This window comes from Prunus mume, linkage group LG4 (assembly GCF_029339155.1).
Source record: "Prunus mume cultivar Tortuosa linkage group LG4, ASM2933915v1, whole genome shotgun sequence".
NCBI classification, from domain to species: Eukaryota; Viridiplantae; Streptophyta; class Magnoliopsida; order Rosales; family Rosaceae; genus Prunus; species Prunus mume.
In genome coordinates, this window is record NC_142701.1 from 17,291,981 (window position 1) to 17,311,851 (window position 19,871).

The 19,871-nt window shown below is 38.3% G+C and overlaps 4 protein-coding genes across 4 annotated transcripts; all 4 read left to right on the forward strand.

Annotated features, from left to right (window-relative positions):
• The first annotated feature begins 800 nt into the window (after positions 1-800).
• LOC148918031 (uncharacterized) lies at positions 801-4,239 on the forward strand. The gene is made up of 4 exons (XM_089050478.1): positions 801-1,662; positions 1,756-1,941; positions 2,954-3,814; positions 3,977-4,239. Exons 1-4 carry the CDS (start codon positions 801-803, stop codon positions 4,237-4,239), a joined length of 2,172 nt encoding a protein of 723 aa, XP_088906604.1.
• A 3,538-nt stretch (positions 4,240-7,777) lies between these two features.
• Positions 7,778-11,050, forward strand: LOC103330372 (cytochrome c1-2, heme protein, mitochondrial). Its single transcript, XM_008232942.3, has 8 exons — positions 7,778-7,966; positions 8,475-8,545; positions 8,886-9,100; positions 9,384-9,663; positions 9,747-9,818; positions 10,368-10,484; positions 10,578-10,643; positions 10,729-11,050. The coding sequence occupies exons 2-8, from the start codon at positions 8,489-8,491 to the stop codon at positions 10,843-10,845; spliced, it is 924 nt and encodes a 307-aa protein (XP_008231164.1). The 5' UTR covers positions 7,778-7,966; positions 8,475-8,488; the 3' UTR covers positions 10,846-11,050.
• Positions 11,051-12,120: 1,070 nt separating this feature from the next.
• LOC103330374 (uncharacterized) lies at positions 12,121-19,070 on the forward strand. Its single transcript, XM_008232945.2, has 2 exons — positions 12,121-13,931; positions 18,724-19,070. The coding sequence occupies exon 1, from the start codon at positions 12,975-12,977 to the stop codon at positions 13,887-13,889; it is 915 nt and encodes a 304-aa protein (XP_008231167.1). The 5' UTR covers positions 12,121-12,974; the 3' UTR covers positions 13,890-13,931; positions 18,724-19,070.
• Positions 13,925-19,070, forward strand: LOC148918032 (uncharacterized). The gene is made up of 2 exons (XM_089049921.1): positions 13,925-16,801; positions 18,724-19,070. Exon 1 carries the CDS (start codon positions 15,850-15,852, stop codon positions 16,735-16,737), a length of 888 nt encoding a protein of 295 aa, XP_088906047.1. The 5' UTR covers positions 13,925-15,849; the 3' UTR covers positions 16,738-16,801; positions 18,724-19,070.
• Positions 19,071-19,871: the final 801 nt, after the last annotated feature.

A 19,871-nucleotide genomic window follows, 5' to 3' on the forward strand; every position in this document is an offset into this window, starting at 1 on the left:
CCAAAAGATGCAAAAAGGGCCATCATATTACGCAGGAACATAGCCTAACAACAAATGATATACCCTATCTTTGCAAGCATCTAGAACAAATGAACACATCTAGAATAGAGGAGAACGGGAAGATTCAGGAACATCAAGGTTACCAAAAAAGAACAGAATTCCATTTTATTTCTGTCTTTGACCTTTCTACTGTTTTTACATGTGAATTGTTTTTTTTTCAACAAACTAAATACCGAAGGATTGAACCTTCAAAACGTACGTATTGCAATTTCCAAAACAAATAAATAAATAAATGAATAAAGATCTAAATGTTCATGTCCACTTTGTTGAATTATAAGTGCTCAAGCTGATTTCATAATTAGTAGTTTTCTGTTTTATTTGTATTTTCTGGTTTTAATCCAAGTGGCATAGATTGATTGGTTAGTTTAATGGAAGGCTGAGATTGCATTGTGATGTAATGCATCCAGCTGGCATAGTATAACGGATATACTCTCACACCAAGAGTGTGAGCGATACTGCATACAAATGCTAGTAGTCTAATAGAAGAAGGTGTTCTCTCTGCTACACGATAGCAGAGGAGATTTGATTTCATCTTGCTCTCTCTTTTTTTCTTCTTATCAAAACTCACACACAGATTCACAAAAACACTAACATGGTATCAGAGCTGTGCTGGATTATCCAAGTCGGGTGTTTATTCTGAAGAAAATCGTTCGAAGTTAAGCTCAATCATAGCTCACGGTCGATTGAGCTCGATCAATCTTGTCAAAAAACAACTCGCTTCCGTGTGCTTCAAATTCGAAATGGCTGGATCTGGAAGCTCAGAGGCTAGAATCCCAATTTTCTCTGGTGAGAACTATGAGTTTTGGAGGATTAAGATGGTTACCATATTCAAATCATATGGTTTATGGGTTTTGGTAGAGAAGGGGTTTACAATCCCAGATTCAAAGAAGAAGGAATCTGAGGATGTTTCAGGAGAAGAAGTTGATGAGAAAGCAGCTGCCATTCTCATGAGGGATGCGAAAGCTCTTGGAATTATCCAAAATGCAGTTTCTGATCAGATTTTTCCAAGGATTGCAAATGCTGACTCTGCAAAGATGGCTTGGGATCTGCTGTACTCAGAATATCATGGTGGAGAGCATGTTAGATCGGTAAAACTTCAAAACCTCATACGTGAATTTGAGTACACTAGGATGCGTGATAATGAAACCTTATCTGATTATCTTACTAGACTAAATGAATTGATCAACCAAATGAAAACATTTGGTGAAGTTCTGTCAAATGAGAGGCAGGTTCAGAAGGTGTTAATTAGTCTTAGTAAGAAGTATGATCCTATATGTCTTGTGATTGAAAACACAAAGACTCTAGAAACTGTGGAGTTGCAGGAAGTGATTGCCATTTTGAAGAGTCAAGAACAAAGACTTGAAATGCATAATGTTGATACAGCTGAGAAGGCATTTGCCTCATTCACTGTGAATCCCAAAGGTCAGAATAAAAATGGATCTCAGTCTGGTTCATCCAAGTCACAAGGAAATTGGCATTCTAAAGGAAAGCCATGGAGTCAAAAGGCAAGTCACAGCAGAACAGTTATCCTGCAGAATGTCAATTCTACAAATCAGGAGAATGCAAAACCTCAATGCAAGGTGTGTTCAAAGCATCATTTTGGTGAGTGTAGATACAAGGGGAAACCAAAATGTTATAACTGTGATAGGTTTGGACATTTTGCTAGGGATCTGTACTGTGAATAAAAATGTGCAGAAGGCAAACTATGTAAACAAATAGATGTGACAGGGAATCTGTTTTATGCCAATTGCACAACCACTGAGATCAAAACCAATGGAGAATGGTATGTTGATAGTGGCTGTAGCAATCATATGACAGGAGATTTAAAACTGCTGGTTGATGTGAGAACTAATGTGACAGGGAAGGTACAAATGCCAACAGGTACACTTGTAAATGTTGCTGGCATTGTTTCACGATGATTGACACGAAAAGGGTAGGAAATACATCGAGAAGTAATGTACCTGCCAGGGTTAAAGGAAAACTTGCTGAGTGTTGGACAAATGGATCAACATGGATATTGTCTGGTGTTTGGAGAAGGAATGTGCAGGGTGTTTGATAGTCCATCTATGGATTATCTAATCATCAATGTACCAATGAAGAGTAACAGATGCTATCCAGTATCTTTTCTTGCTGACAACCAGCTACTCATGAAAACCAGTTTCACTAATGCACATGGATGTGGCATAAGAGACTAGGTCACTTGCACTTTAAAGGTCTGAAACAGTTAAGAGAGAAAGACATGGTGCATGGTTTACCACAATTGGAAGAACAAAGTGGTGTGTGTGAAGGGTGCCAATTGGGAAAACAACACAGGGTTGTGTTTCCAAAGGAATAAGCTCAAAGAGCAAGCAAGGCACTTGAATTGGTGCATATAGATCTTTGTGGTCCTATGAGAAATGAATCAGTTGCAAGGAACAAATATTTCATGCTGATTATAGATGATTTCACAAGAATGATTTGGGTGTATTTCTTAAGAAACAAATCAGAAGCTTTCAGCTGTTTCAAGAAGTTCAAGTCTATGACCGAATTACAAACTGGACACCAAGTGAAATGCATAAGAAGTGACAGAGGTGGAGAGTTTCTATCTACTGAATTTGTGGAGTTTTGTGAAGCTCACGGCATTCAAAGGCAGCTTACAATGGCCTATACTCCTCAGCAAAATGGAGTGGTAGAGAGAAAGAATAAGACTGTCATTGAGATGGCAAAATCAATGTTACATGATAAGGGAATGTCTTATTTCCTATAGAAGCAGTGTATACAGCTGTTTATTTGCTAAACAGATGTCCTACCAAAGCTCTCCATAACATTACCCCATTTGAATCATATAGTGGAAGGAAGCCTGGAATTGCACATCTGAAAGTTTTCGGTTCTCTATGTTATGTTCATGTACCAGCTGAATTGAGGCACAAGTTGGATCCTAAGAGTACAAAGGGAGTGTTTGTGGGATATGCCACTTGTGAAAAAGGCTATAGAGTTTTTGATCCAATCTCTAACAAGCTGATATTGTCAAGGGATGTGACATTCGATGAGGAAGGTGTTTGGAATTGGACAGATAACCATGGTTCAGATATGCCAACATACTCAGTTGAAAATCAAGTAGAGTTTGATGTCAATTCTGGAAATTCAGGTGACAATGGTGCAGCTACACCTCTAACTCAGAATCTGCAGGAAGGAAATTTGTCATCTACTTATCACACTCCAAGTGATATAAGTAGTGAAGAAAGGAGAACTCAAGCCTATGATCATTCTCCATTAAAGTGGAGGAGACTAGATGATGTGTTGGCACAATGTAACTTGTGCATCGTGGAACCAGAAAACTATGCTGATGCTGCACAGGATGAATCTTGGCTTAAGGCTATGCAAGATGAATTGTACATGATTGAAAAGAATGGAACATGGGAATTGGTGGAAAGACCATCTGAAAAACCAGTGATTGGAGTTAAATGGGTTTACAAGACAAAGCTAAATTTGGATGGTTCAGTTCAAAGGAATAAAGCAAGGTTAGTTGCCAAGGGATATGCTCAGAAGCCTGGACTGGATTACAATGAAACATATGCACCTGTAGCTAGATTGGATACCATTAGAACACTTATTGCTCTTGCTGCCCAAAAGAACTGGAAATTGTACCAACTTGATGTGAAGTCTGCTTTCCTTAATGGAGTATTACAAGAAGAAGTCTACATTGATCAGCCGGATGGTTTTGTGATTCAAGGTCAAGAAGACAAGGTATATAAGCTTCATAAGGCTCTATATGGTTTGAAACAAGCACCTAGGGCCTAGTATGGAGAGATAGATAACTATTTCTCTCAATGTGGTTTTGAGAGAAGCTTAAGTGAAGCAACCTTGTACACCAAGGTAAGGGGAGATACGGAGATCCTAATTGTGTCTATCTATGTAGACGATATTGTGTATACAGGGAGCAGTCAAACACTGTTAGCTGAATTCAAAGAAGATATGATGGCTAAGTATGAGATGACTGACTTGGGCCTACTTCATCATTTTCTTGGCATGGGAGTTATTCAATCTGAGTCTAGTATATTTCTACATCAAAAGAAGTATGCTAGCACCTTGTTGAACAAATTTGGCTTGACTGAATGTAAATCTGTAACCACACCTCTTGTTGCCACTGAGAAACTAGCTAAGGATGATGGGAGTGGAGCTGCAAATGAAGAACACTGAAGCATTGTTGGTAGTATCTGTACTTAATCGCTACAAGACCCGACATCATGTATGTTTCAAGTCCGCTAGCTGATTCATGTCCTACAAACAAGCATTATGGAACAGCTAAACGTGTTTTGAGATATGTCAAGGGAACTCTAGACTACACTTAGAGTATGTGAAAGGCAGGAAATCGGTTCGATCGGCTATGTGATGTGATTGGGAGGATCACATGATAGCAAAAGCACATCGGGTATGCTTTTACTTTTGGAAGTGGAGTGTTTTTGGGCCTCGGTGAAACAGAATGTTGCATCGCCCATCGCAGCCGAGTACATCAGTGAAGCCACTACTCGTGCCATTTGGCTTCGATTTGTGCTAGAGGATTTTGGAGAGCTTCAAACTGAAGCTACTCCATTGCATTGTGATAACATCTCAGCAATAGCAATCACTAAGAATCCTGTATTCCATCATAAGACAAAGCACATTGACAGGAGATACCATTTCATAAAGGATGCTTTGCAAGAAGGAGTTATTAATCTGGAATATTGTCCCACGAATGAGCAACTGGCTGACATATTCACCAAACCTTTGGCCAAAGATAGATTCAATTATCTCAGAGAGATGCTTGGAGTGAAATCAGCTCAAGACTTAAAGGGGAGTGTTGAATTATAAGTGCTCAAGCTGATTTCATAATTAGTAGTTTTCTGTTTATTTGTATTTTCTGGTTTTAATCCAAGTGGCATAGATTGATTGGTTAGTTTAATGGAAGGCTGAGATTGCATTGTGATGTAATGCATCCAGCTGGCACAGTATAACGGATATACTCTCACACCAAGAGTGTGAGCGATACTGCATACAAATGCTAGTAGTCTAATAGAAGCGGTGTTCTCTCGCTACACGTATAGCAGAGGAGATTTCTGATTTAATCATAGCATTAGCACGACAAGACCTTCTTATGGAGCCATTAGCCCCTCAGTCACTTTGAGAAGCAGTGTTTGCATCACATTGTACCTGGGATCAAGTTTCCGCTGCCATCCCTGCAAAACATAACCAGTGATGAGATTTGTATAAGATCAGTTAATTGATGACCACACCAATCATAATATAAATTGGAGCAAATTTGTATAAGATATCAGTAATTGTCTATTATATAATACAAAAAACTATCATATTTGTTTTTCTGAGACAATTAAATTAAATTTATAAAGAGAAGAGAAAGGAGTAAAGGATATATGGCCAACAGAAAAAAGCAGAAAAACAAATAAAGAAAAGACAACTTAATAATCTACGAGTGCTTTAATTTAATGTCTTTGTGCTTATAAATTTCACATGCCTATATGGAGAAGATTACAGAATTTCATAAGAGAATTTCCATGCCTCGGCTGCAATAGATAAAGGAAAAAGAAATTACCTCAAGAACCAAAGTGGTTACCATGACAGTCAGACATTGCCATCGACATTGACTCTATGACGCCTAACTTTCTCCAGAACTGCTGCATACACTCAGCAGGATGGACCAGATCACCTTCTGAGTACCCTGAAAGCGAATGCCTCCTCCACTTGCTGTAAAAAGAAGAAGATTAGACTAAAATCAAATACATAATGTAGATTATTAAGGAGGGAAACTTGTAACAGAAGCTTCCTGAGTTCATAATATCATTGAGGAACTGCATTTTGTCTACAACCATAACACACACAGTTATGAATAAACGAAAAAAGGAGTGAATACTACACACACACACACACACATCACATATTTCAATTGTGCTTGACAAAATTCAGGCTTTGAGACAAGAAAGTATTACCAGAGGACGGTGGATTGAAAAGCATTCTAATATGAAATTCTTTCTTTGCATAATCTTAGCATAAAGGAGGAATTGAAAGGGCAAATATCAAACTTGCAACTTATTTAATAAGGAACACCCAAACAAGATGAATGCAACGGATCTCCAGAACTGTTAAGGAAAAACCTTTGAAGGTGAATTACTTGCCCATTTTTAGAGAGGAGATGGTGGAAGATAGAACAATAGAGAGACAAAAAAAATCAACCATGTTGGGATAAGATATTAGAAAGATAGTAGCTTATTTTATATATTTTTTTTTTGGATTTGTTATGTATTCAGACCACATTCAGGATATATCAACTGATATAATTCACGAACTTCAAGACACGACAAGATACTTAAAAGACTTAAACACAATTCAATCAAAATAGTCCAAAAGCATAAATGCATTGCAAGTAACATCAAAGGTATATATATGTTACCAGGTCCAGGAGCATCTTCAAAAGTGCGTGCGTCACAATGTGAGCAAGCGCAGATTGAATCCGATCATCCCCTTCAAGATCATCGACACATTCCTCTTGTTCATAAGTTTCCACCAAAACAGCAGGATCCACAAATGGGGCAGCTTCCCTTGCAAGATCAACTTGAGACATTATAAAAACTGCAAACTGCGGTACACTCTCATCCAATCTCCACCACTTTAAAGCAGGAATGAAGTTTGAAATTTTGCTACCAGATTGATTATAACAAAATCTCTCCTAATCGATTCACAAACACCAGGATGCCTAACCTTTACGGCAACTACTATGGGCTTCACCTGTTGACCAGCTCCATGCACTTCATGAGCAATACTTCCATATGCTACTGGTTTATCTTCAAAATTATCAAAACTCTCTGCGAGCTTGCGGCCAAAAGCTCGTTCGATAGTTTTCTTTATGCAGGCAAAGCTATGTTCAGTGCTTTGGCGATTGAATCATCAGAAAAATTAAAAAATTAAAAAAATTCCGCCTAGGCGGGTCTCAAGTTATTATTATTATATATTTTATATTTTTATTTTCCTGACTTAGGTTAAATTTTTAATGCTTTTTTAACCCCCAGTAGTATATCAAAAAAATATTTCTTTAAATGATATTCCTAGTTGAAAATATCTATTTTTTATTTGTATATCTATAATCTTGTAGCCCAGAAGAACAAATTAAAATTACTAATTGTATTTGCAAATCTATGACAACATTCACAATAATAAGTGAGTTTCTAATAATAAGTGATTTGCAATTTTTAACAATAAGTGATTTTCTCATAGTTTATTAAACGGACTGGGCTTTCCAAAATTTTAAAAAAATCACTTATCACCCCAAATAAGCAATGCTAAAAAGGCACTAAGTGATTTTAAGGAGAAGTACTTCTCATGTACTTGTCCATAAAATCACTTAAAACCACTTAAAGTGATTTTATGGAGAAGTGATTATCCATATAATGCTTTTTAGCATATCTAGAATCACTTCCAAACGAGCCCTGAACAGTTGAGTCAAACCCTTAATATATGCAATATATCATATATAATATATAACCTTTCAAGCATTAATTTGTATTAGAATTTGAAAAGAACCCTATCTCAAAGGAAAGCTTGGCTTGCGGCCGAAAAAACAGAAAGCGTGGCTCGGTATTAACCTCAGATGAGGAAGTGGAATTGAGAAAGCCCAACCCAAAAACTGAAACCTTGGTGGGTCCCACCTGTGGGCTCTCTTTAGCCCACCATTAGCCCAGAACCTATCACGGTTCAACGAAAAAGATTAGAGAGGGGCTGTAAAAGGCGTAGTTCCCCATTTTCTCTCGCGCACAACGAACTATTCCTTGGTCCTCAGCTGCTTCTTCTTCTTCCTCTTCTTCCTCTTCTTCGTTTGGATCTCTGAGCTGCAGCAGCTCCTTGACCTTTCAATCTCAGAGCCCATCGCTGTCCCACTGTAAGTTCCTTCTATCCCTCTCTTTTACTCTCATTTTCTAATTCGCTCAACCCTCCTCAGATCTATGCTCTCCTCTCGACTTAGGGTTCATATCTGTATATATTTGTGCTTTTCTATCTGTTGTGCCAATCAAAATTTTAACTTTCTGACTGTTCCAATCAAGAAATGTTAGCCGATTAGGAGTATTAGTAAGATAAGCTTACGGTTTGCAGGAAGGACTGACCTTTTTATTTGCCCTCTGATTCTTTTTGGATGATGTATTTTGCGGTTGTTTCCCATGTGGTTTTCAATCACAGTTATGCGTTTTCGAATGTTTATAAAATTATACTTGTTGCTATCGTTATTTGGTTGGTGTAAGCAATTGAATGAATAAAACCTTTTTTTATCTCCGTCTACCTCCATTGCTCAGTATATAGGTAGGAACAAATTGATCATTTTGGAGGTTTTATTAACCAATGAGTTGTTCAACTTTTTTATTTTTTTATTTTATGCTTTTGGTACTTGACAGGAATATTGACTGAAATGGCTGGAGGAGCGATCCACCAGTTATTGAGGAGGAAACTTCAGTCTCAATCTACTGTGAGAATCTTCTTCCCCACTTATCTTTATTTTTCTCTTGGGGTTTCCACCGTTCCAGTCCTGGTGCTCTACATTACTTAATTGGAACTTTATGATGATATCCAGAAATTATAGGCCTATGTTAGTACAATTTTCAGTTATGTATGCTTCTTAGAGCAAGTGCTATTCCCATTTTTTTTAAGAGAAGGAAAACGATCATTTATGTTGATATTCTACACTCAAGAACTTAGACGATTGATTTGATACCAACTTGAGTCTCTTTACTTTTACCTTTGTGGAACTATCATAAGTTTTGTTCTAAATTAGCATAATAATGGTTGTTGTATATTACTAATTGCAGGCCCCTCCATTTTTGTCTTCCCTATTACATAAGAAAGACGATGCTGGGTCTGCTGGGGTAAGGTCCCTCAGAGCACTTGCTCTCCTTGGAGCAGGTGTTTCCGGACTCCTAAGTTTTGCAACTGTAGCATCTGCTGATGAGGCTGAACATGGATTAGAGTGCCCAAACTACCCCTGGCCTCACCAGGGAATCCTTAGCTCATACGATCATGCTTCGTGAGTTCAAACAGAATCCATAAAGCGAGTGTGTGTTCAATAATTTATTTTCTTGTGAATACAAGTTGTTTCACAGTATGCCACTGAGCACAAAGGAATCAAATTTTTTTAGTGTATCGAGCTTAGTTAGTTTTTACTAAATATTTGGGTTTATATCTTCAGCCTTCAGCTTTTCAACCATACTCTAGTGCCCTAAAGCAATAATGCTGTTTTTATTTGGTATCTGAAATGCTATATCTTGATATGGTTGCTTGATGATTTAAGTTCCATTCTACTTGGGCAGGATTCGTCGCGGTCATCAGGTTTACACACAAGTTTGTGCATCCTGCCATTCCATGTCTTTAATATCTTACCGTGATTTGGTGGGAGTTGCATATACAGAAGAGGAGACAAAGGCTATGGCAGCTGAGATTGAGGTAGTTGATGGTCCTAATGATGAGGGTGAGATGTTTACTCGCCCCGGTAAACTTAGTGATCGATTCCCGCAGCCATATGCAAATGAGCAGGCTGCTAGGTTTGCTAATGGCGGGGCATATCCTCCAGATTTAAGTCTTATTACAAAGGTACTTTCAATCTTTTGTTGATGGATTCTCTCTAATTTGTATTTTTTATATACCGTGGAAATATCTCACCCATGTCCTTACAGGCTCGTCACAATGGTCAGAATTATGTATTTGCCCTTCTCACTGGTTACCGTGATCCTCCAGCTGGTGTTTCGGTAATTTCTATTCTTGGTTTTATTCTGAAAAAGAAAACGAATGTGGATATGAAGGTTTACATTTTTATAAGAATTTGTACTGTCCTGATTTTATATGATTTCCACAAAATGTTTATTTAGCTTTTATGAATGCTGTGTGAACTGAGATTGGACAAAAGCTGCAAAAACCTTTCATATGATGGTATTTGTGCTTTTGTACTGCATAACTTTGCCTTTTGAATTCATCCAACACCTTTGATTGGGGAACATTAACACTAATAATTTCCTATCAATTTTTGGAGTGTGACTAAATGGAAACACCATTTAATAAGCTTGTAGGCCCTGCAGTCCCTGTACTGTCGATTTGTTGCTTCTTTGAGTTTGTCTGGTATTTGTATTAATCAATGTTGTAACTAAATGATATTTGAAATTTTGAAAGGTGAACCTCATCTTGGTGTTTAGTTCCATTCAACGAAAAATTATGTGTCTGGTCATAGTTTATGGTTCTGTCCAATGGAGGTGATGTGCTGTAATTCCTATGACCTGAAACTTTATTATCTGGTTTTGTAGATCCGTGAGGGTCTGCACTATAACCCTTACTTCCCTGGGGGAGCTATTGCTATGCCTAAAATGCTTAACGATGGTGCTGTTGAGTACGAAGATGGTACTCCTGCAACTGAGGCTCAGGTTGGTTTACGATATAAGTATATGCATATATTACGTGAGGGGTGTGTTATATTTAAAGGGTTGCTCAAACGATTCCATAATATTATGTTGCAGATGGGGAAAGATGTTGTGTCGTTCTTGACATGGGCCGCGGAACCAGAAATGGAAGAGAGAAAATTGGTATGCTTGCATTTAAGCCATTTTCCCTGATTGACAATGGTGAAGTTACTTTAGTTCTAACATGACGTGTGTCCTAAAAATGCAGATGGGATTCAAATGGATTTTTGTTCTCTCTCTTGCGCTACTTCAAGCTGCGTACTACCGGCGATTGAAGTGGTCAGTTCTCAAGTCCCGCAAGCTGGTTCTTGATGTTGTGAACTAGCCTTACGTTGGTTTGTTTCACTGTTTTGCTTCTGGGAGGACCACCTATTTTGGAAATAATTTTTTTCACATTGTAATCAAGGTTTTCTTGCCATGTCAAATTGGTTGAAATTAGTAATTGGTGATGGAGTGACCCTCGAGAGTCATTTTAAGAGATATAATAAGCTTCCTCATACGTATGGAATATTTATTTATTTTCTTGGGCATGTGAATTTTGTTAGTTTTCTTCAAGTGCCAAATTCTAATTCTCCTTTTTGGATTATCGTCTTCAAAATGTATAACAAGTTTGTTAGTTATTTGGTTTCTACAATGGCATTGGCAATGGGGTGAAACATGCGTGCAACAGCTATTATCCGATCATACTCTAATCTAGTCACACGACCCGTCGCACAACTTGCACGTAAATCAAGACTCGTAGAGCTTGCATTGATTCGACGGAGTGATGTTTGGGTTTACAGTTCATCCCAGCCGACCTCTACTAGTTATGACGGAGTGATGTTGCGTCCGATATATATTATTGGAAGAAGTAACAACAATAGAATGAAACTGCGAGTTTTGATGAAAACGTCCTATAATGGGCTTTTCTACTTTACAGTGCGGCCCAACCTTGACAGGCCCTTACTCGCCAATAAAGTATTCGAAAGTTGAAGGCCATCATCTGACTGTGAACAAGAAAGATTCCAACCGATAAAATGACATGATATTTAACTGTTATAAATAATATCTCACATCACTCCAACCGATATCAAAATGTAGAATGAAGGGAGGTTGAGATGTTATTTTGACATCCTAAAAGCAAGATGTCAAATGAATATTTTATTATTTTTAAAGATAATGGTTGTTACTTTCATTTATTATTTTCCTTTATATTTTTTTCTTCTTTATCTTAAATGATTTGATTGTTACAATAATTATTTATTCGATATATCGTGAGTGTAAAACTATGTAAATCACATCACCATCAAATTTAAATTGATGTTTGGATTGACATCTCCTTTGGAGATGCTCTTAGATATTAGATAAGGGCCAGATTGGATTCAATGTTGACTTTTGATTATAAAATAAATCCTGCCATTGACGCTGACTCATAACCCTCATCACAATTATGAATCTCATTCGCTAAACACTGCTATTTTCTTTTATTTTATCAAGAGTAACCCTTCGAATTGGACTTGAGATTTCTTCTAATATTGACAAGTAATGTACCACTAGATAACATGTGCAAGTAAAATAATTCCACAATTAACGAGGTTTGAAGTCATTCTCAATATAAGCTCCCGAAAACGTCTTTTGACGTTAGCTCATTATTCTATTAATATTTACAAATGTTGCACCACCACATCAAGAGCTTTAACACCTGGAAGTAAAATTATTCGTGAGTGGTCAATATAATAAGTAGAAGAAGTAGAAACATTTGACGGTTCAATTAGGCCAATAAAATAAGATGTGGCGTTGATAAGAGATTTAAAATAATTTGGCTGACAATACCATCGTCTCAAACCATCCACGCGTCGATATGTTCACGGATTGAAGGAAAAGGTCCGTGGTCCACCCCGACCACTCCTCCAATCAAGTCGCACTGTTTATCTAATATCCTGGGCTGCAGTTGACGCGCTGCACGGCCAGCGTGGCACCTACATTCCATTCCCCAACCCCCTTTGAAAGCCGATCTTACTTGTTATGGCTAATCTCGTGGAAACACGTGTGCATATTCTCGAACCTTTCTTAATAGAAAGTCGAAACCCATTTCCACTTGAGTAGGAGAGAAAATGATACTTTTCTCCTTAACAAAACTCCACGTGTCCCTCCTTTTTCAAGAGTGCTTCACACCCTCCCATACTTGGTTGGCCAACACGTGGGTCCCCAAAACGCAGAACTCAATTACTCCACCAGGATACGCCAACTTTGGGTGGGCCCCGCGTCAAACGAATCAGCCAATGTGTTCTCAGCACTGTTGGAGTGGTGCCCTAGACACGTGGTGGTTCCTCACCCAGCCACCACGCTCCTGCTATGATTATCGCTTCAGCTCCCGGAGACTAGAGAGAGAAAGAGAGAGAAAGGGAGAGAGACAGACAGAGATTAGGCATCCAAGCCAAGGGCAAGGAGAGGAAGATCTTGCCAAGAGGGTGGATGGACGCTGGAGATGGTTGGCACGTGGCAGGCGGCGAGAGCCTTGCGCAAGATAAGACGATAATCAACCGGATAATGCTCAGATTCCGGCCGATCGCTCCAAAACCAGCGGCCGTAGGGTCTTCTTCCTGTCCGATTTCGCCGGACAAAAAGAGCCCGCATTTGACCAGCAAGAGAGTGAAGAGGAAGTACATTAGGGTTGGGAAGATTCATAATAATAGCGGCAGCGGCAGGAGATTAATTAGCACTAGCTCTTCAGCGGAAGAAGAGACGCCGAAAGCCTCCTTGGACTCGGCCATCGTCACTCTTCAGCTGATGCCGGAAAAAACGGACTTTAAAGGTTTTCCAGGTACTGGATCTTGGTGTAGTATAGATCCGACGGTTGCGAAAATCCGGGATAACCGGGACCTACCAACGTGGATGAACCTGAACGACTCTAAGATGAGCAGGTCCGTCGGGAAAAAGTATGTTTCGGCGGGGCCAGATCGGACGGCGGTGGTGCCTCGGGTGATGGCCTTGGAGTCGTGGGTGACGGTGGAAAGCGTGACAGACACGTGCATGGACGTACGAGGGTTAGGTTGTACGGACGTGGAGAAAATGAGGATATTGGAGAAGGACACGTGTCCGGGGTTTATATCAGACGGTTCAAACAGGGTGAAGTGGGTGAACGAGGCGTACAAGAGGATGGTGGTGAGCCAGTGTGAGGAGCAGCAGGCGGAGGTTAGAGTGTGGCTGGTGACGAAGGCGAATCTACCGCCGTATGCGTACCCGGGGTTCACGTGCAGGGTGAGGGTGCAGTACTACACGTGGCAGAAGGAGAAGTGCTCAAAAATGGTGCCGTGTGATGTGTGGAGGATGGAGTGTGGGTTGGCTTGGAGGCTGGACATCAAGGCTGCGCTTAGTTTGGGACTCTAAGGGAGCTTCACAAACAGACGGATGCTTGCTAATATAAATCAGGTATAATAATAATAATAATGATATTATTAATTCTTGCTTCTTAAAGCTTTTGACTAGTATTCGTATAGCTACACACATGTAAGGGACAGAGGTTGCAGAAGAACCCGCAATCCAAGATAAGGTATTTATATATGGGATAATTAAGTAGGCTTTAAAATATATATATATGGGATAATTAGGAGGAGAAATGACCTTTATTACTTGATTTTTCTTTTTGGCCCTTTTTTTATTTATTTATAAAAGGGAAAGAAATAGGAGGAAACAATAATACACAGAAAATAAAAATTAAAGGACAAGGTGGGGTTGCTATCAAATTCAGCCACGCAGACAGACAGGTTGAAGGAAACTCCGATTTGATTTGATTTGATTGTCCGTATTCTAATTCTTTGCTAAAAATGTATAATGTATCATACATTTTCTTATTTTGCGAAATTATCTTTTAGACCCCAACCCCACCTGGTTCAAAATCGACAAAATACAAGAGGAAATCAAAAGCCCTACTTTATTATTAAGGGATTCGAATCTTTTTCACTAATTTTCTTTGTCATGATTTACTTTATTTTTGTTCTCCATATGACGTCTTATTAAAATTTAATTTAAGGAATTTAAAAATTGACACATCATCCTAAAACAAAACTCAATTTACTCTAATTAAAAATAAATAAAAAGCCTAATACCCAACCAATGAGATAGTTAACATCTAAAAGCTGTTTGTTTATTTTATTTTATTGTTCTTCACGTTCTGTCCTCTTGTCTTTTTTTCTCCTCCTCGCTACCCGTTATGTCCTATTCTCCTTATTAAAATGGTACAAAAACTTATAAAGTAAAAGTAATGCCCTTCCTCGCTCAACATAGGCATCTCCAAACTTTTACTAACTAAATCAAAACCAATTCTTCTCCTCCAAACGTATTTGAAAAAGAAAAACATATAAATAATTAAATACAGAAAAAATATGTGTCATCATATTTATATAGTACCCTAGACTCAATCATTCATATAAATAGTAAACTTAATTACAATTTGGAACTGAGGGGTTAGGTTAAGCCACTGGGAAACGTCAAATTGGTAAATTTGTAACACGACAAAAGTAGAACTATTTTGTCGGTCTTTTATGGTTGTAACATAAGCATACTGCACGTGGCAGAAGCTCAGTAAAGGTTATCCAATAATAGAAATTTTTTCATTCCTAATATGGAAAAAATAAAATAAACATAAAACTGTCGCTTTTCTCGTATGACGTCAAATATCTTGCCCAAAGATTCACTTGGCCATCCGACCATCCACGCGTCCTCATCATAAAGCAACAACTTAATCTATTGCACTTGCATACCTCTCACGTGTCGCCCTTGCTTTGTAGTATATGTGATGTGTGACACTGTGAGGGGTCTTTCATCCGAGAGTGCGTCTCAGGCAGGTCGCCTCGCGTGTAAGCTTTTAGAGGTTATATTTGGGAAACCGAATTTGATGTTCTTTGCGAATGAAAAACCACCACGTATAAGATTTCTCGAACCTCCCCAAAGGCCAACATTACTACGCTAAGCTCGAGGTAGCCCCACGTGTACCTTTCCTTTCGGCAGTGCCTGACACCTTATGCCCTCTCATTGGATCAGATGTGGGACCCTACTCAATTACAGCCGGAGTTGCTACTTTTCCAGTGGGCCCCACACCCCAAAAGAATTAACCAATGAAATCCCATCGTTGTTGCTTTGGAGGGTGTAGTGTAGCCCTAGCAACTCAGGTGGTGTGTTGTGTTTGTTTCTCCACAGTCCACGCCCCCTCACCTCACTGGCGAGTATAACAGCTGCCGCTACTAATATAATTATCTCTTCATTTTGAGCTCCCACTCCGACGAGAGTGAAAGAAAGAAAAGATACAGGGAGAGGTGGCTATTTGTTGAAGATCGGAGGAGGCGTATATATGGAGGGTGGAGATGGGTGGCAGATGCTAAGATGCGCTGGTGGGGAGGTAGATAAGTCAGTTACTACGAATCGGACCATGCTCAGATTTCGGCCGATCGCACCGAAACCGGTGGATACCGGAGCCACAGCTCCGACCGAAAACAAGAACTCAGTTTTGACAAGTGGAAGAAAGAAGAGAAAATACGTTAGGGTTCAGAACAATAGTGGGTATACTAGAAGAAAGAAAAAGGAACAAGAAATTACAAAAGACGACCTTGCAGCTCCTCCTGATGGCGTGGTGAGGACCCTGCAGCTCTTGCCTGAGAGTACTGTTACCGACCACTCAACGGACGGCGGATCTTGGTACGCTTTAGATCATACGGTAAGTAATAATAATAAGAATCCTCCCATAGGGGAAGATCAGGGCCTCCCCATGTGGTTGAGCAGTTACATGGGTGGTGGTTGTTCAGATCCGACGGTGGGGATGCAGTTGCAGCAGATGATGGTGAAGTCTTTGGTGACAGTGGAGTGCGTGACAGGCACTTGCATGAATGTGCAAGGGACGTTTGGGGTTGGGAGATGTACGGACGCAGATAGGATGAGGAATCTGGAGGGAGACACGTGTCCGGGGTTTATATCGGACGGTGAGAATAGGGTTCAGTGGCTGAACGGGGCGTTTAAGAGGATGGTGAGCCAAGGGAATTACACATCGGAGATAGCGGTGTGGTTGGCGATAAAAGAGAAGTTGCCGTACACGCATTGGGCGTTCACATGTCAAGTAAAGCTGCAATACATGGTGGGCAAGGAGAAGTACTCTCGAATGGTGCCTTGTGATTTGTGGAGAATGGACGGTGGAGGATTTGCATGGAGGCTGGACGTTAAGGCTGCCCTCACTTTGGGCCGTTGAGTTGTCGATCATTTAGTTTTATAGATACGTAGATGGAATGGAAGACTGAACCCCAAGATCTCAGGTAAATATATTCATTATATACATAGATAATTATTAGGCATATACGTATAGAACACACACATTTGTATGAGTTGGGTGCAGTGATCAACTTCACCAATTAGAGTTGTGTACGTAGAGAATGGAATCAATACTTGCTTTCAGGATAAACAAGGATTATAAGCATGGCAAAACTTGATTCGTGGGTAGGTAGGACAAATTCGCAAGATATTATTAATCAGTCATTTTCTTTTAATTAGCTAGATTAACAAACAGAAAAAGAAAAAGGAAAAAAAAACAAGATATGTATAGTGAGTGAATGAGTGATGCTTGCTGGGTGTACAGTGGTACCATGTGCATCGATCATTCTAACGGGGTAGGTCTCAATAATATTTATAAAAAAAAAGTGACAAGTACATTTAATTTGAAGATAACATGAGACGATAATTATAAACTATCCATCTTGATGACATGTTTATAGCAAATTAAACATTAATGCTTAAATATCAACAGTAATACATACAATGTGTTCATATGGGTAGGTCAATTAATAAAGATATGACTTAATATGACAGCTAGGATACTGGCATTTGCTTAATTTTGATATTAGACTGCTTCGTTGTTGTAATGGCCCTTTGTGACTATTTTGTATTGGTCATTTGTGAACAGTGACTTTGTTATAGCTGATTTGTGACCAGTGACTTTGTTATAGCTGAATTATGAATGCAATCCTAAAATTTCTTTAAAAAGAAAAAAAAAAGAAAAAAAAATCATACTAGCATTGGCTTCATCTAGTTTCTTCTTACATATTATTTATGGGGAACTATTTTCTTTTTCATATTTTATTTTGTCAGAATACAACTCTTTTTTATTTGAGAAATTAAGAATTTACGTTTGAATTCCCAAATGAACTATAATCTTAAGAAAATAATAGTTTTGCATGTGTATTATTGCAAAATATATAATTACATATTGAACTTCTCTTTTACATAATAGTCCTTTCATTCACTTTAAGTTACATGCATGCATGCTATGTTCATATAAATTAATTGGTCAGAAAGAAAAAGGTCATACATGTTTCAGCTTTGTGGAACCAGCTGGAATTATACAGTATACAGACGTACATAATACTTGATCGATGTCTCAATCAAACTTAGATTTTACTTAGGATTTAATTAGGAATTGCGCAAAAATTATATATTCTTTTTTTCTGTTCGGATTTCAATAAGGTCATGAACTCTGTTATAGCTATTTCTAACATTCAATGTACTCTACGGATAGAGGAATACATAGAGTTGAACATAGGAAAATAAGAAATTGAAAGATTTCAACAATTAAACAAATTCAATTGACTAGAATAAAAAATAAAATAAAGCTATATTGTTTATAGTATATAGAGGCTGGACTACCAACAATACCTACTGTGCTTAGCATCTAATATTTAATTAAACTTTTTGCATTTGAATTATAAAATCCTATCTTCTGTGTTAATTCTTTTTTATTTTTAGTACAAGTGATAATATAAATTATAAAGGGAGGTGGGCTTCTCTCTCACACACACACTACCAAGATGTCATAAGGGTTTGAACTTGAGACTTCTAATATGCTAGTCGATACTCTTTTCACTGATCTAGACTCTGTTGGCAAAAACTGTGCGGCTTTTGTGTTATTCTTCTTTTAATCCAGAGCTTGGGTGGCAATAGAAAACTCATCATGATAGGATATTATTTCCCCAAACCTCCTAGCCAACCACATATTATTTTCTTCCTGAAATTTCTGGGGGCAGGGACAAGGATGAGTTTGATTAACTTTGTTTTGAATAAATGGTCAATCCAACTTAAACCGCCATTGAAACTGCATCTTATCCCATATAGGCAGATTATTGTTTTCTTTCCTTATTTTGATATATGTTAATATTTAAGTTTTGTTGGTTTGATCCACCAACAGGGTTTGATCTTAATTTGTGAGGCGGCCAACTTCTGATGAGGATCTGAAGAATAATTGCAAATAGAGTCTTGAAAGTGTATATTGGTACGTAAGCAGTATCAGATTATTAAATTGTTAATTAGCAACCGATGAAAAGGTATATATAATGGAAGTGGAGTGCTTTGGAAGAAATCTAAACAGATTTAGCAACCGCAAAAGGGCTGCAACATGCGGTATGAAGCTAAGAGAAGACATGCATGAAGCTATGTAAAAACCTCTGTTAGAACACCATCTAGTGTTTCAAACCTGGTATGTTTTATGTTTTTCCTTTTCTTTTTTAATCCAGTAATGCACGTCTTCATCAGAAATCAGTACTTCTCCATTTTGTCTTCATCAAGTTTCTGCCATTAATTGTTTCCATCAGCATCAGCATCAACATCAGAATCAGATACATATATATACCTCTAGAGCTTATCGTGGCCCAATTATTGAAGAAAGACTTTCATGCAACGGAAATAATACTTTTTACTATTCTCGAACAATAATGCAATAACAAGTAAGATAAATTTTCCACATGCCATTGTGTTATTGGTTGGAGATAGCAAACCAGTGCTATCCCGTTACAAGTAAGTTTTTCTGCGATCATTGGCTTTTCTTCATATATAATCACGATCACATCATAAACTTGAAGGTCACTTTCCTGATGGGAAAACTTTATTATATTTGTCGATGGTGTTGACAACAATAACAAGCCGTTATAATTTAGAATTTTCTGGAACTGCTAACAACTTTTGACTCTCGTAATCATTAATAATCTTCACCCAGTATTCGTGAAACGTGCTTAATTTCCCGAGGCTTCAAATTCTCATACAATATCTACTTGATCAACTAGGTTGATTGCTTTTGATTCCTAATCGCTTAGCTTAATTATCATTTTTAAACTTTGCATGAATTAACATATCTTAATATCAAGGGCTGGCATAAGATGATTGGATGGAGATGAGTCAAGTTACTCTTTGGCCATGCCCATGCATATACATACGTATAGCTGGCCGCCTAACACTGAGTAGAAAGTAGAATAGATGCCTCCAAAGCTGGAGCTATCTAAACCTTAAGATTATAATATTATAATCTCAAGCCCGAATCTATGGAGAAGCAGCTACGGGCGT

Excerpts from the sequence above, each read along its gene's own strand:
- LOC103330372 (XM_008232942.3), top strand. The coding sequence starts at position 8,489 with ATGGCTGGAGGAGCGATCCACCAGTTATTGAGGAGGAAACTTCAGTCT. Across the intron at positions 8,546-8,885 it reads AACTTCAGTCTCAATCTACT|GCCCCTCCATTTTTGTCTTC; the intron begins GTGAGAATCTTC and ends TACTAATTGCAG. Across the intron at positions 10,485-10,577 it reads CTCCTGCAACTGAGGCTCAG|ATGGGGAAAGATGTTGTGTC; the intron begins GTTGGTTTACGA and ends ATTATGTTGCAG.
- LOC148918032 (XM_089049921.1), top strand. The coding sequence starts at position 15,850 with ATGGAGGGTGGAGATGGGTGGCAGATGCTAAGATGCGCTGGTGGGGAG.
- LOC148918031 (XM_089050478.1), top strand. The coding sequence starts at position 801 with ATGGCTGGATCTGGAAGCTCAGAGGCTAGAATCCCAATTTTCTCTGGT. Across the intron at positions 1,663-1,755 it reads GTGTTCAAAGCATCATTTTG|AAGGCAAACTATGTAAACAA; the intron begins GTGAGTGTAGAT and ends AAAAATGTGCAG. Across the intron at positions 1,942-2,953 it reads GAAGGTACAAATGCCAACAG|CTGAATTGAGGCACAAGTTG; the intron begins GTACACTTGTAA and ends TTCATGTACCAG.
- LOC103330374 (XM_008232945.2), top strand. The coding sequence starts at position 12,975 with ATGGACGCTGGAGATGGTTGGCACGTGGCAGGCGGCGAGAGCCTTGCG.